Raw genomic sequence first — 13,528 nt, 5'->3', positions numbered from 1 at the left:
TGTACGGAGGTGAGGGAGCGTTGAAAGGTGCTGGTGAAGCCTCACTGAGTCAGATGTCACTGGATTTGCTTCTCTAGCCGGGGCTGTTGCTGAGAGCTCTGCAGGCCTGTGAGGCTGGTTCTAGGAGGAGGGTTCCTGTTCCACTTGAAGGCTGATTATCTGATATGTGTCTGCCCATCTAATCCTCACATCCTCACCCCCAGGCTCCTCTTACATTTCGCTGCCCTGCTACAAGAAAAGCCATCTGTTCCTGAGCATCAATAATTAACGGTCCTGCTGCCTCTGCCCCTCCCAGCATGACAAATTGTTCGTGATATTGTGGAATGTGAAGAGCAGAGAGAGGATTGTGTTTCTTTCTTTCCCATTTAATATTAATGGTAGCTGATAATTGTTAGTCACCCGAGGGTGAAGTTGAAAGGTGAAGGGCACGATAGGTGGGTTGTGTCTTCCGCTGTTGCCCTCAGAGAACACACAAATGTAGATTTGCCCCAGTCTAGACTGGAAGTACCCTATGTACTCTTGCTTGAAGGGAGACCTCCATCTGGTTTGCAAGCAGGAGTCTGTCCTCATGCCAAACGTTGTCCTTGGCACTAGTGAAGCAAGACTGACCCAGAGCTGAGCTCCACCAGGTTTTTGCATGTTCCTTCTGCTCTGACACACAGACGCCCAAGAGCATCCACATCATTTTCCTCAGTGTTACTTTGGAGCTCCGGGATTGTGTCCAGGTCCAGTTCTTCCTGGTCCCCCTCTACATTTCAGCCTCTAAAGAAGCCACTAAAGCAGCCTGTGCCTTGAAGTTACAAAAGTGTCATCTTTGTCCTCTGGCCTGCAGACCCTGCAGACCCATGCAGCCTGAGTTGGAAGATGAAAAAGTTTGCTTAACGTAGCAACCACACAGCACTGAAACAATTGCCATGGTGTGCTGCTGTTCCATGATAATAAACATTGTGGGCAGGAGTTTGACTGGGCTTTAGTGGGGCAGAACCTCTGTTCTGAAATTCAGATCTTCCCCTGACTGCTGGGCTCCTCCAGCCTGGATGACCAGAAATCTTCAGTGTTTAATCCTGGAGAGCAGCTGCAGGGAAGCACTCCAGCTCCACCCTGAAACCATCGCTGTCTTTACAGAGAAAATGTAAACACCAGCAGCGTCCTGGGTCTGGAGGTGCCACATGTGTGTTGTGACTCGTGGGACCCTCCCTGGGAACATCCATTCAGCCCCTTCCCCTGCCTGCTGTCCATGGGGGGAATGAGCCCACGGGTGAGCGTGCATCCTCTTGGCAAGGTGTGTCACTGATTTACACTTGAGTCCTGCTTGACATCTCTCTGGACACCCGTGAAACCCTGTGACTCATCTCTGAGGAATTTGTTCTGATTACATAAAAAAAAGCCAGCAAAATGCACTGGCTTGCTCACAGCTGGGCGGAGATGCCTCTCCCATGCCAAGACTGAGGTGATAAAATCTCTGTGGAGATGTATGTGATTTTTTTCCTGTTGCTCTGTGGGACTGGCAGCAGAGCTTCCAAGAGGCGAAAGAGGCAGCAGAGTGTAGAGTTCTCCTATGCACAAAGGAGTAAAAGCCCTCAAGGTCCAAGATTTGTGCTGCAGTGGTTACCTCAGGAGGCAGCTGCCTCCACTGCATCTTCCAGCATCTCAGCCTCCTGAGGGCTGGGCAGGTGTTTCCTCCCCCAGAGGAAGAGGCTCTGCAAGGAGGCAGATGCTCTGGATCTTCATTGGTTTTACCAGTCAGGGAAAGGTATATGGTCTTGGGACCGAATTACTCCAAAACATGCATGGACTCTCCTGTGCTTGTTAGTGCTCATGGGAGTAAATTTCTCCAGTTTAGGATCGAATTTTTTAAGGGTGGCTTCCTTAGCCACTGTCCTGGATAGCTTGGTGTGCTCCAGACAGGGGAAGTCCAGGCAGACCTGGTGGAGAAGACCCTTTTCTGTTTCTAAGTGTGCTCTGGAGGGCTGGAAGTGCACTGTTGCAGTGCTTTCAGTTTCAAGCTGTGAGCTGGAAGACCAGTGCTGGCAGTGCAAAACCACCCCTTGATCTCCCAGCACCTTCTCTCCTTGTCTCTCTCCCCACCCTGGCCGGGGGTGCAGAGTCCCTGGCCTGCTGTTTTCTGGGCAGTGTGAAGACACTCTGCTGTTCTCTGCCCTGTGACTGGGAGACCACTGCCCAACAGACGCTCACTGGTGATACTTCAGCTCTGATCCTGCCTCTTTGTTTTAACTTACAAAGTGCAGAATGTCCAAGTTGTCATCTCCATCCAGTTACCGTTTTCCCTATTCCAAATAATTTTGCACCAGCTTTTGCCCCTTGCCTGCTTCCACAAATGCTGTAGAAGATTGAGTCCTTGCCAAGGTATCTGCTCACTTGTTTCTGTTTTCCTGGCAAGGAGTCCATCAGAGCTGAATTTTCATATTCTTCATTGTATTTTTATTTCTTGCTCAGGCCCTGCAGTGCTTCCTGCCCAAGCACTCCATAAAAGTATTTTTATCAGAGGTCACTGTCTTCTCTTAATGTAGAAGTGTCAGAGCGCTGGGAGCATGGCAGAGGGAACATGGAAATGTTTCCATGAGGTGATGAAAAAAAAAGGGAGTCATTTTTAAATGGAATGAAGTTTTACTGGATTAAAATAATAATAATGAACCCACCTAGAAGGATTAGAATGGACCTTCATCGCTAATGGCAAAACAGGCCGGTGTCTGAGGCAGAAATTATTTCAGGATGGCAAAGCAGCAGTGTTCAGAGTAGCACAACCAGAGCCATCAGGAGCTGATGAACCTGAGAGAGCAGGAGCTAAGCCATGGGAACGGAGCCCAAGACTGGCTCCCGGCATCCCTCCTGCGTGTGCTCTGCCCTCTGCCTGGCAGCGCGCCGCCTTCCCAGCCTCATGATCCTGAGCTCAGCTGAGCTCTCCTGGTCATTTCTCGCTGGAGCAAGAATGTGGAGCGAGGAGTCGGACAGGGAGCACCCCAAGCTGCCTTCTCAGCAGCTGGCTGCAGGCTGCCTCGCGCTCGCGGTTGGTAAAGACGGAGGCTGCGTGGTTCAAAGCCACCCTTGTCCTTCCAGAGCCCGTCTGAGGCGTGTGTGTGGCGTGTTGGAGCTGCTGACTGGTCCCCTTTTCACTGCTGGAGCAGATCAAGTGCCGGCGCCGGTGGTGTTGGAGGTGTCAGCTCCTTTGATACAGCTGTGCCTGGCACTTCAGCGACTCGCTGCCTGACCCGAGGGGGAGGGAGGCGGCATGACCGCCTTTGATGGCTTCTTTCTGATCCTTTGCTCCTTGGCAGGTCTCTGTGGGATGGTGGAGGACACCATCTTGTAACGCTTCTTATTCAGCCTGTGTGAGGGCTGTCACAAGGGCCAGGGGAGGTGGCCTGCGGCACGCAGTGACACGCAGCTTTGTCTCTGTCTCTCCCCGCCAGCAGCCACCTCTCAGAATAATCCCCAAACATCAAGTTTGGAGCCTCGGCCCATAAAGGCGCAAACAATGGTGCTTTATCATCATCTGGGCGCTTTCTGTGAAGCCGTCCTTTGCATTTTAAATCAACCCAAGTGGCTTGGGAGGGGGTGGTTGGGCTGCTTCAGGCCTCCACGTACCTTCAAGTTTGTGGTAGCCAAGAAGAAGAACAAAACTCCTTTGAAAGCCGGGCAGATGTCTAGCCTGGTGATTTATAGACTGAAAACAGAGCTATTTGAGCCCGGCTGATGAATTGAGATTGGAGTACAGGGAATGGTGCAGACTGAAATGGAGGTCAGCTTTGGAGGGGGAGGTTAGGGGCTGGGGCAGGGGGACCTCTGAAAGGGCAATGCTTTTTCTTGGGGCCGGCAGTGATGACTGATGAGGTTTATACATTTTTGCCTTTGTTTAAAAGCCACCTGTTTGACAGCATTTTGGCTGCACGAAGGCCTCACATGCTGTTCCTGTGCATAAGGACTGTGTGCCTATGTCATGGAAATCTGGAAGAGATTGATGGAACAGCAGTGGTGAGCAGGGTGCAGGTATTGCCTCCTTCAGTGGGACAGTAGTACGGGGCACCCCTGTGCACTGAGGACAGCAAGGAAGGTAAGGCTGTAGGATGGACCAAATCCAAATTAGGGTTTGGATGAGATCTCTGTAGGAAAATACCGCAGAAGATCGACTGGGGTGTGCTAGGTACCACCAGAAATCTGTCAGGGATGTATGGCAGGAGCCAGCGCTGCTGTCAAGGGCAGAGCCCGGGTTTTCCCAGATGCAGTAACCAGCACAGCTCTTCTCACCAACCGGAGGAGCTGATAGCCTTCCAGAGCTGTTTGAAGCTGGCAGGAGTATCTTGGAGAGGGACGTTTTATGAAATAGCCTTTGATCAAGGGTCTTCACGGTTAAATTAAATAGAAAGGCAACAGAAGGGATGTTACAACTCAGATTTTGCTTCCAAAAGGAGGGAACTGATAAGCAGAGCTGTATCTAGGCTGCAGGGTGGTGCTCAGTGGAATTAGGATGTGTGTGCAGATTCTGAGCTCTCTGAATTTAGGTTTAGCCTAGGAGAAGGGGCTACCAAAAGCAGAGGCGCTGAAGAGCTTGTGGACTCATTGTAGGTTTCGGGGAGGGATTGTTTGTTTTTAGTGGAAAGTTGATGTTTGCAGCGCTGGGGAAACTGGCAGGAAAAGGCTGTAGAGGGAAGTTGTTAACTGCTTCACCCTGGTATTAGGAATAACAGAGGAGTGGGAGAGAGCATCAGGCAGTGGAGAGGCTTTACCCTGATGGTTGTAAAGGACACAAATAATGCTGAAACTGGCAAAAGTCAAAGTCACTGGTCAGTCCCACTGCCAAACAAATAATATGGAAACAAGGAAAGAATTACCAGGGCTGTGGCATCCAGGGAGGGGAAGGAAGCAGAAGACATAGGGATTAAAGAGCCGAGGTGGGAACCACATGAGTGAACGTGTTGCCTCCATAAGGGTGATATGATGAATGTGAGGGAAAGGGTGGCTTACGGTGAGAAGTTCAGCGTGGCAGAAAATGACTGGGTCAGCCAGGAAAGGCAAACGCCTCCGAGCTGATGCAGTAGGTGTGAGAGGAGGGAGAGCTCTGCTCCAGCCACTGCCCTGCTGAGCCAGTTAAGCTGCAAGTCCGGAGGAAAAGGTCCTCAATAAATCTATCAGGTTACACGTGGTTCCACAGGATTAGATTGTAGTGGATGTAATACCTCTTTTTTTTTTTCTTTCTTTCTTTTCCCTTCCTTTTCTGGGGGATGGGAAGGAGGCAAGGAAAATAATCCTGTCAAATTCAGGCCTCTTAACCTAACCTCCAAGGTACTATTCAGAGCAGAGTTTAAATGAAAGAATAATTAAATCCTGAAAGCAAACACAACATGGATTTACCAAAGGCAGGTTACAAAAACCAATTTAATATCTTTATTCATTAAAAAAAAAAATCATTCTGGGGACAGAGGAAGTGTAGCAGCTCAGTCTGTCTGAAGTTCAGTTAGGCGTGCGATGCTGTGCCGTGTGAGATAGTATTAGTTAAGCTTCAGAAGCTGCTGCTTGGTGCAACACCTGTATGTGAATAGTGTTCACAAAGGAGAGCACAAAGAGCAGCACTGAATGGACGGCTGGGAGTTCCCCAGCAGGAGGTCATGCTCAGTGTTTGCTCTAATGATTTTTGGCACAGGAGGCAGTGGTGTGCGAGCGGAATTTGTGATGATACAAAACCAGGTGTGGTCAATACAAGGGAGGATCAAATACCATCTAGGAAGACCATGAGCACCTTGAGAACAGGAGTAACCTGGGTGGCATGAAACCCAAGAGTATGAATGGAAGGTCATGCTGTTTGGGGCAACACCAGGAATGGTGACTCTACGCTGGGATAGTGTTATTTGGCAATAGCAGAGGAGGGAAATGCTTAGATAGTACAAATAAATCACTGGATAATTCAGGATGCCAGGCTGTTACTTGGTGGGGAGGAAGCAGATCCAGCTCTGGAAAGACTAGAGGAAAGGACTTCTTGTAGAGAGAGAGAATTGTGTCTGCATGAGGCAACAATGGTGAGACATTGTTCTGGTTCATGCAAAGTATGTTTGGGGTAAATAGGGACAGGGGAACAACTACACTTCTGGGAAATTTCCCAGTTTCCGTAGGGAAATGAACAGCCTGTTCTGGTAGAAGGAAAAAGAAAATGTGGCTTGTAAAATGAAGACTGAGCAGAGATACAATTGGTCTCTGTTTCAGGTTGGCATGAGAATGGCTGGGCAGAGAGGAGCTGTGAGTAAATCTCCTGAACATAAAGAGAGGAGGGTGGTCGGTCCCCCCTTTTGCTTCAGTCCCTGTGACTCCTGGGGAGTGCAGGTGGGATGGGGGTCTGTGGTGCTGACCCATCACAGTGACAGACTGAGAGAGGAGGGGGCAGTGGGTCCCAAAAGCATTAAAACTGCAGCTCAGGGTAGTCATCAAGCACCCAGTGTGTGTGGTTACTGTGTCAGGACTCGTTGTGGGCAAAGCAAAATGATGAAAAACAGGCAGGTCTAGAGACAAGGCAGGAAAGGTTAAAGGTAGAGGTCAGTTAGCACCAGTGGAGACTGGAGACCAACTGGTACCAGTGACGCAGCACTTCTTGCTGCTGTTTCTTGCTGGTCTCTCTGCAGGTGTATGGGGAGAAATGCTGCTGACCTGCAGAAACACAGGGGATGGACAGACTGAGAAACCTCATGCTTTGCAATTTGCTGTTCCTCTTGAATGCATCTCCCCTTGACTTCAATCTTGGCTCTAATCCTCCTGTACTGTAAGACACTGCAATGTACTGCTTGATAAGGCTGATGTGCTCCGAAGCAGAGGCATTCCCCAATTGTAGCTGAGCTTACCTTCTATCTGGGCTGGGCTCTGAAACATTTTCTTAGTCTTAAAATATTCTACTGGGCTTCTCTTGGAGGAACAGAGGATGTTTTGTGCTTTCTCACAGAGCTGTCAAGAAGAAAAGGATGGGTGGTTTGGGGCTGCTGCATTTGCATAACCCTGAAAGGTGCTTTAATGAATGATAAATTTTGATCTAATAACTGTGACCAAACAATCACACATCAGACCCACTGCCACCTCTCTGGGATGGACAGCCATAATGGTGCATCTGCTTGCAGAGCAACTCTCCTGCTGCTGCTTTGCTCTCCACTGAAAAGGAGAGAAATCTACTAACCAGAGAGACCCCGAAGCAAAGGAAAGCCCAGCTGGATCCCCAGGCAGCAAGGAGAGCTCTGAAACCTCCTGTGACGTTCCTGGTGGAACTCCCAGGAGTTCATTACTCCAGCCATGGGCTCAGACAAGCAGCCTGCTTGTTTGCACAAGTGGAAACAGACATTTGGGCTCAATGATCGTAAAGGTCTTTCCCAACCTGAACGATTCTGCTTCTAAGCTGTCCCGGCTGCCTGCTCCATGCCAGCGGCGGAGGGGAAGAGGGCAGAGCCAGCCTGGCAGGTCACAGGAGCAGTGGTGATGGTGGCATGTGGGGACAAGAAGGTGGAGGTGGCAATGAGCGCTCTGAGCTGCTCTGTTACTGTCTGGAGGTGCAGGTTGGTGAGAGAAGGGCTGGAGTTTTCTGGTTGTGATGCTGAGGTGAAGCTTCAGGACTTGAGGTGGAACTTTGTGAATGCAAATAATGTGGCGTACAGGAGTAGGAAATGAGGCAGGAATGGCTCAGTGTGCGTGGGAAGAGGGGGTCAAAGAGGTCAGCAGGGACAGTGAGCATCCTGGGGGTTGGACCCAATGATCTCTCAAGGTCCCTTCCAACCCCTATGATTTTGTGATTCTGTGATCTTTCCCATACAGCCAAAGCACATCCAGTGTCCAAGGGCAGGAGAAGGCTTCTTTGCAGTGGTAGCAGGAATAAATCACCAGTGCTGCAGCCACTACATACAATCCTTCTCCAAGCATGGATCCCACTCACAACACTCAGCTTAAAATGTCGGGAGGAGCACTGTGACAGCACAGCCCTATCCCTGGGGACATGGGTGGCCAGTGTTGCCTCTTTCTTACCACCCTGCTGCCGCCCAGGACACTGTACCAGCTGAGGTGTTTCCAGTGCACCTTGTCCCTGAGCTTAGTTACACGGAACACCTGGGCTCACCCAGCAAGGACTTCCCTTTACAAGAGCCATGGTGTGTCGGGGTCCCAAAGCAAACCTGAGCCTGCCGAGACCTGGCTTTTCACAGGGCAGCTCTCATCCCTGCTGGCTCTGTGTACCCAGGGTGTATACCCCTAAACCTCAGCAGGTTTTAGGGTGCACTGTGCTGTTCACTTGCCAAGACAATGGGAGCAGGGTTCCTGCCCCTCTGGCAGTGTTGAGAAATCCAGTCCTTGCTGCCAGCACCAGTGCAGGAACGCAGCTTCCTCCACCTGATGAGCTCAGTGAGTCGGTGGAGTGAGTCCCTCTCCTGTGATCAGTAACCAGAGCTGGTGTTGGAGGCATGCCTCATCCCTCCTGCCTGTAATTGCTGTGGTGGGGGAAACAGCACCACACCGAGTGCCCTGCTCGTGCTCCTTGGTAGGGACAAAAGCTCATCCTGGCCAGGCAGTCCTCTTTCTCTGTGGTCTTACATCCAAGCACAAAAGAACTGAGGGTACCGCTGCAGACAGTAGGATCCATGGATCCAGCAGGAGGTTGCAATCTCCTACCTGTGGCTTTCTGCTTGGAAAGAGGAGTTGGTGGCAGAGCGTGGGGTATCGAGCAGCCTCAGTGCTGAACAGCACAGTTCATAGGTCAGCCTTGCAGTCAGTGTGCTGCAGCCAGGTTTAACTCCTCCCATCAGAGACACCACCTGCATGTGGCCTGAGGTGACCTTTGAGGTGGTTTGAGTTCTGCGTGGAAGCAGCTGCCTCCCCAGTGACCGTCTGTGCCACAGGACACAGGCAGCTTTTACTGGGTGAAACCAGTTGGCTTCTCATATTTGATGAGGCTGAAAGACATGAAGGAGGGACCAGCTTGTGATATGATGTCTGAGGCACACCAGGTTCCAGATAGGCTTTGAACAGCAAGCCCAGCCAGATGTAAGACCTGGTGTTGCCAGCTTGGCCTCTGTGCCAGCAGACAGACACTGCTCAGTGCCTGTTGGCAGGAGCACACACACATTTGGCTGGTTCTGCTGGTGCAGTGTGATCCTAGCAAGGGGCTGTGCTGTCAGAAGAGACATTGCTGCATGGTGGGGGCCAAGCCCAGGACCCCCAGCTGTCATGTCACACGTAGGATGTTCTCCAGCACATTGGGTGTCCTGCTCCGAGTGACAGGCACACGCAGCCCTGCTCTCCCAGCTCCCACTGCTGCTGTCTGAAATCCATGCTTTTTTTTCCTTTTAGGAGCCAGCTTCCTTCCCAGTGCCAGTTTTCAGTTTCTGCCTTTGTGCTAGCAGAAGCCAGGCACGGAGTTGTTTCTGAGCAGCATCTTTCCAGTTTAGAGACAGGGTCTTCTGTGTTTTCAGGGTCCCAAAGAGCACCAGCAGAGTTTACCATGCGTGGCCCTGTTCCTGGTGCTGGTGTGCCCTTCACAGCATCCATGTAACAGTGTCACTGGAAGCAGAGGAAGCCAAAGACTGCTTTGGAACGCAGGTTGCAAGATAAGAAAGACCTGTCTGAACTTTCCTTAGCAGCTTTAACTGTCATCATTCCTGTGCACTGAGAGTACCAAAGGGGTTTTTAAATACACTAGTAGCAAGAGGTGTATTTCCAAAATGTGTTGGAGATGTAGAGAGGGACCTTCAGCCCTTTGGACCTCTTGGCAGTAAGCTCCATGCCATGACCTGAACAGGACAGGACATCCACAGATGAGAGGAGGGCCACTTGCACATTGTGTGTGATGAATCCAAACAGTGTTTTGCAGGCAGGTACCCACAGTTTTGCAGTGAGTAAATTTGGTTTAGATGCCTATGACAAAACACCCTCAGAGGGCTCATTGGGCTGGTGCTTTGTCAGTTGAGGTAATTTCAGGGAGGGTCCTGTGGAGGGATTTTATCATGGTCCAGATGGTATGTAGAGCTCAGATAACCTGCTGGCCTGACTGCTGTGCTGGAGACCTGGATTCATTTACTGCGATTCTTGTCCTGTTGGGAAGTTTTTGGTGAAAGATGCTTTTCCCTGCTCTGCCTTGGTCTTCCCTTGGCACAAGCCACCCCCCTACCCCAGCTGGAGTCTCTGGCAACAAGGGGAGTGGGAGCACGCTTGGCCAGTATAGCATCTGACCTTCTGTCTTTCCCATTTCCTTCCAGTCCTGGACGCACAATATCCAGCGGGAGAAAGAGTTCCTGAGGAAGCTGGTGAAAGCCCGAGTCATCACTGACCTAACCAGTGGGATTTGAGTGGCTGCAGCCACTGCCTCCAAGGGAGGAGACAAAGATGCACGCTGCAGCTCTGGGAGCAGGCACTGGCAGCCCCCCCCTGCAAGAATCCCACCTCACTGAAGACACACAGAGACGCCCAGGTGCTCTGGGAGCACCCTCTCGCATTGCCAGTCTGCGCAAGGGTTGCGTCTGCTGCCTCCAGGCCTAGAGCCAGCAGGAGGTGGGCAAGGGACTGAGTGGGCCATTCTTGAACTCTGCATCGCAGACGGATCTTCTGTGTCCTGAATTAAACAGGAAAGACTCAGGAGAGAGAAGAAAGGTTTGTGAATAAAACGATTTGTGCCAAATGGGAGGTGACGCTGCCCCGAGGCAGCAATGCCTGAATGTACAAAGTATTATTTTTTAAAAGAAACTCTGCTGGAATCGTACTAGAAATACCAAGGTGCAAGGCAAGGTCTGCTTGTGCACAGCCCCACGAAAAGCCCGGCCTCTCCATGCTCCATCTGCGTTGTCACCGGCCTCAGACCTTTCCCCCCCCCCGAAAACAAATCCGTCCAGAACTTTTGGTGGTGTTGGTGCTGCTAGAATTCAAAGGGAGAATAACGGCTTTCCCTCCTTCTCCACTTGGAGCTTCTGGTTGGAGATGAGCATGGGGTTGTTTTACTGCACTTTTCCTTGCTTCCCATGTAGAGGCAGCGGCAGCCACTCAAAGGCGGCTGCAGTTTCCATAGCTGCCCTGCTCTGCCTCTGCCCCTACCCCAAGGGGGAGCAGGGAGCCGGTGGCTTTCTCTGCCTGCAACAGACCCTCCCCACCTTCCTGCCTGTCACAGCACCGAGGAACCTGCCTCGATGTGCTCAAGGCTTTCAGGCCTCTTGGTTTGTGCCTGCCGTGCAGGGACCCTGTGGAGTCCGTGCAGATTGGTGTCACCATTTCTGGACAGCATCTCGCTTTATTTTTGTGTGGGAGAGGAGTAATTTGCTCTTTGGAGGGAGGTCAGATCTTGCACGGAGATATGAAGCTTTGCAGCTTGAGAGCAGGCTGCAGAAGGTGTTTGTTTTATGTTCCAGGCTCGATCATGTTCCCTATTTAATGACAGGTGACCTCAGTGATGATGGAGCCTGCTGGCACGGGTGGGGGCCTGCTGGGAACCCTTACCCTCCGCTCGGCCCCTGCTCACTTCATTTCCAGGCTCCTCCTGTGCTGCTCTAGCACTGCTGCTCCTCCTGCTCTCAGGAGCACATCCCTTCCTTTGCCGTCTTGGTCCTAAGATGCAGTATTTGCACATTTGATTTGTATACATATTTCAGAGGAGCTGGAATAAACTGAGCGACGTGGCCGAGTGCGAGGACAGCAGGGTGGTCTCATCCATCTGGAGAGCCTGGGCAGAAGGGGGATTGCCAAGGGATGGTTGCAGGTGGGAACAGGCTCCCGTGCTCTCCTAGCCTGGAGCAGGCTGGGCTGTGCCCATGGGCAGTGTCCCAGGCTGAGTCCTGGGGTGTCGAGGCACCATCAGTGGAGAGGAGATCCCGGAGGGATGCTGGCTGGGCTCACGGTCTCGGCACTGTGTCTGACGTAGCCCAAGGATTGTTCTGAACTGAAGGGACAGCATGGCCCTAACATGGACAAGGGATGCCCAGAGCGGGGCTCACATGGTCCCCCTGGGCCACCTCTGTTCCTGCTGACTTGCAGGGGGCTGTGGCTCTGGGGCTGACACCCCAGAGGGGATGTGCAGGAGGGGCAAGCAATGACCCAGGCGTGGGGAAGAGAAGCAAAGTGTGTGACCAGGCTGCAGGCAGAGGCAGCTCTCAGGACGTGGTGCTGGGTGCTGCCTGCAGACCAATGTGGGATGTGCCCCTCGGGAGCCTTTCCTGTGGGATGTGCCTGTAGCCAAGGAACTTCCTCAGGGGCAAGTCCTGTCCAGCTTCTGGTCACAGCTGCTGCTTGCCTTGTAATCTTGGAACAGCTCTAAGATTCTGCCTCTTCCAGGCTGCAGAAGACAGGTGTTGGGAGGCTCATCCCTTCCCTTTCCACTTCCTATGTCCCTTCCGCTGTCCCTCTGGCCTCCCAGCCAGGTGGTCCCTGCTCCCCTTCAGTACATGCCTACCTGGGCAGTGCCTCCCCCCTAGATGCTCTGCAAGGTTTCCAGCAGGTTTTGGGGCATTTGCTGTGGCAGATACTTGTTTGAATCTTGCCCCCCAGTTTGTTTTTTGTGCTCAAGGAGCCCAAGGGACTGGATTTCCATGGCTCTTGCCAAGCAACACTTGCTTTGCCATTCCTGTGTATTGGCCTGGACCTGGGACCATCAGCCATAGGCTCCTTGCCACAGGGGCAGTGGGGGTACCTGGGCTGGACCTAGCCAAGGTTGTGGCTTGGGAAGGGTGGGTACCCTCGCTCTACCTTGGTGTTTGAACTGAGTCTTTAACCAGCTGCTGTGGGAGTCCTGGGGCAGTGATGGGCCATGTCCATATGCTACAGTGAGCTGAGGTTCAGAGACTGCAGCCTGGAGGAAGAACCTTTGGTGTCTGTGCTGGGCTCCTTCTCTCCACCCCCTCAGGGGAAGCTTCCCCATGGAGGCTTGTCATGACATTGATTTAGTCCATTGAGCACTACAAAGCCACGGGGCACCTTTATCTTCCAGTTCATTGGCTCCAGGTCCAAGGAGGGAGCGTGGCTCCTCTTCCCTGGCATCCCAGCTCCCCACCATGGTCAAGCCTTAGTGGGGGTTCTCCAGACAGAAGTGCCCAGACTGAACAGATGAGTGCATGGCCAGGGTGATGGGTGGGTCAGGACCACCTGCAAGTGGAAGGAAGGAGAGGATGGAGGGGTGTTTATGGGCCAAAGGCTGCCCTGTAACTTGCTGTCCAATTTGACATCGGTGGAGCAAACGCAACCTGTAGCCAGGCACAGGTGGTGTGCAGCCCAGCCCCAGGGACAGTGCACAGCACTGGGTCTCACTCCTGGATGCTGTTCCTTTGGCTGCCTCCCCGCGTGCACCTGCAGCCACCTCCCGCCCTCCGAAACGCAGCAGTCCTGCCAGCTCGGAGCGGTGCGCGGGTCAGGGCAGGGTCAGTGGGACGGATGTGAGTCTTGGCCTCTCCCTCGCAGTGACTCACCTTTTCAGCTCGGGAGAGCCCAGGGGAATTCTCCACAGCCTAAATATAGAGTGGGGTTGCCTGGTGCCTCTGACGTGCTGCGGTGCAGAAAGGCCACTCGGGTGGCAGGGAAC

General features: G+C 52.3%; 1 protein-coding gene across 3 annotated transcripts in view; it reads left to right on the top strand.

Moving 5' to 3' along the window:
• ST3GAL3 (ST3 beta-galactoside alpha-2,3-sialyltransferase 3) overlaps window positions 1-10,715 on the top strand; it is a 177,319-nt gene extending 166,604 nt beyond the window's left edge. For all 3 annotated transcript variants that reach the window (XM_084266160.1, XM_084266159.1, XM_084266158.1), the window contains one exon: window positions 10,230-10,715. In XM_084266160.1, coding sequence (XP_084122286.1) covers window positions 10,230-10,319 — 90 coding nt within the window. In that variant the 3' untranslated portion in view covers window positions 10,320-10,715. The remainder of the gene's footprint in view (window positions 1-10,229) is intronic.
• The last annotated feature ends 2,813 nt before the right edge of the window (window positions 10,716-13,528 follow it).

The sequence above is a fragment of the Gallinula chloropus genome (assembly GCF_964237585.1).
Source record: "Gallinula chloropus genome assembly, chromosome: 6".
Classification (NCBI taxonomy): domain Eukaryota; kingdom Metazoa; phylum Chordata; class Aves; order Gruiformes; family Rallidae; genus Gallinula; species Gallinula chloropus.
This window is presented reverse-complemented; position numbering and strand designations above follow the sequence as displayed.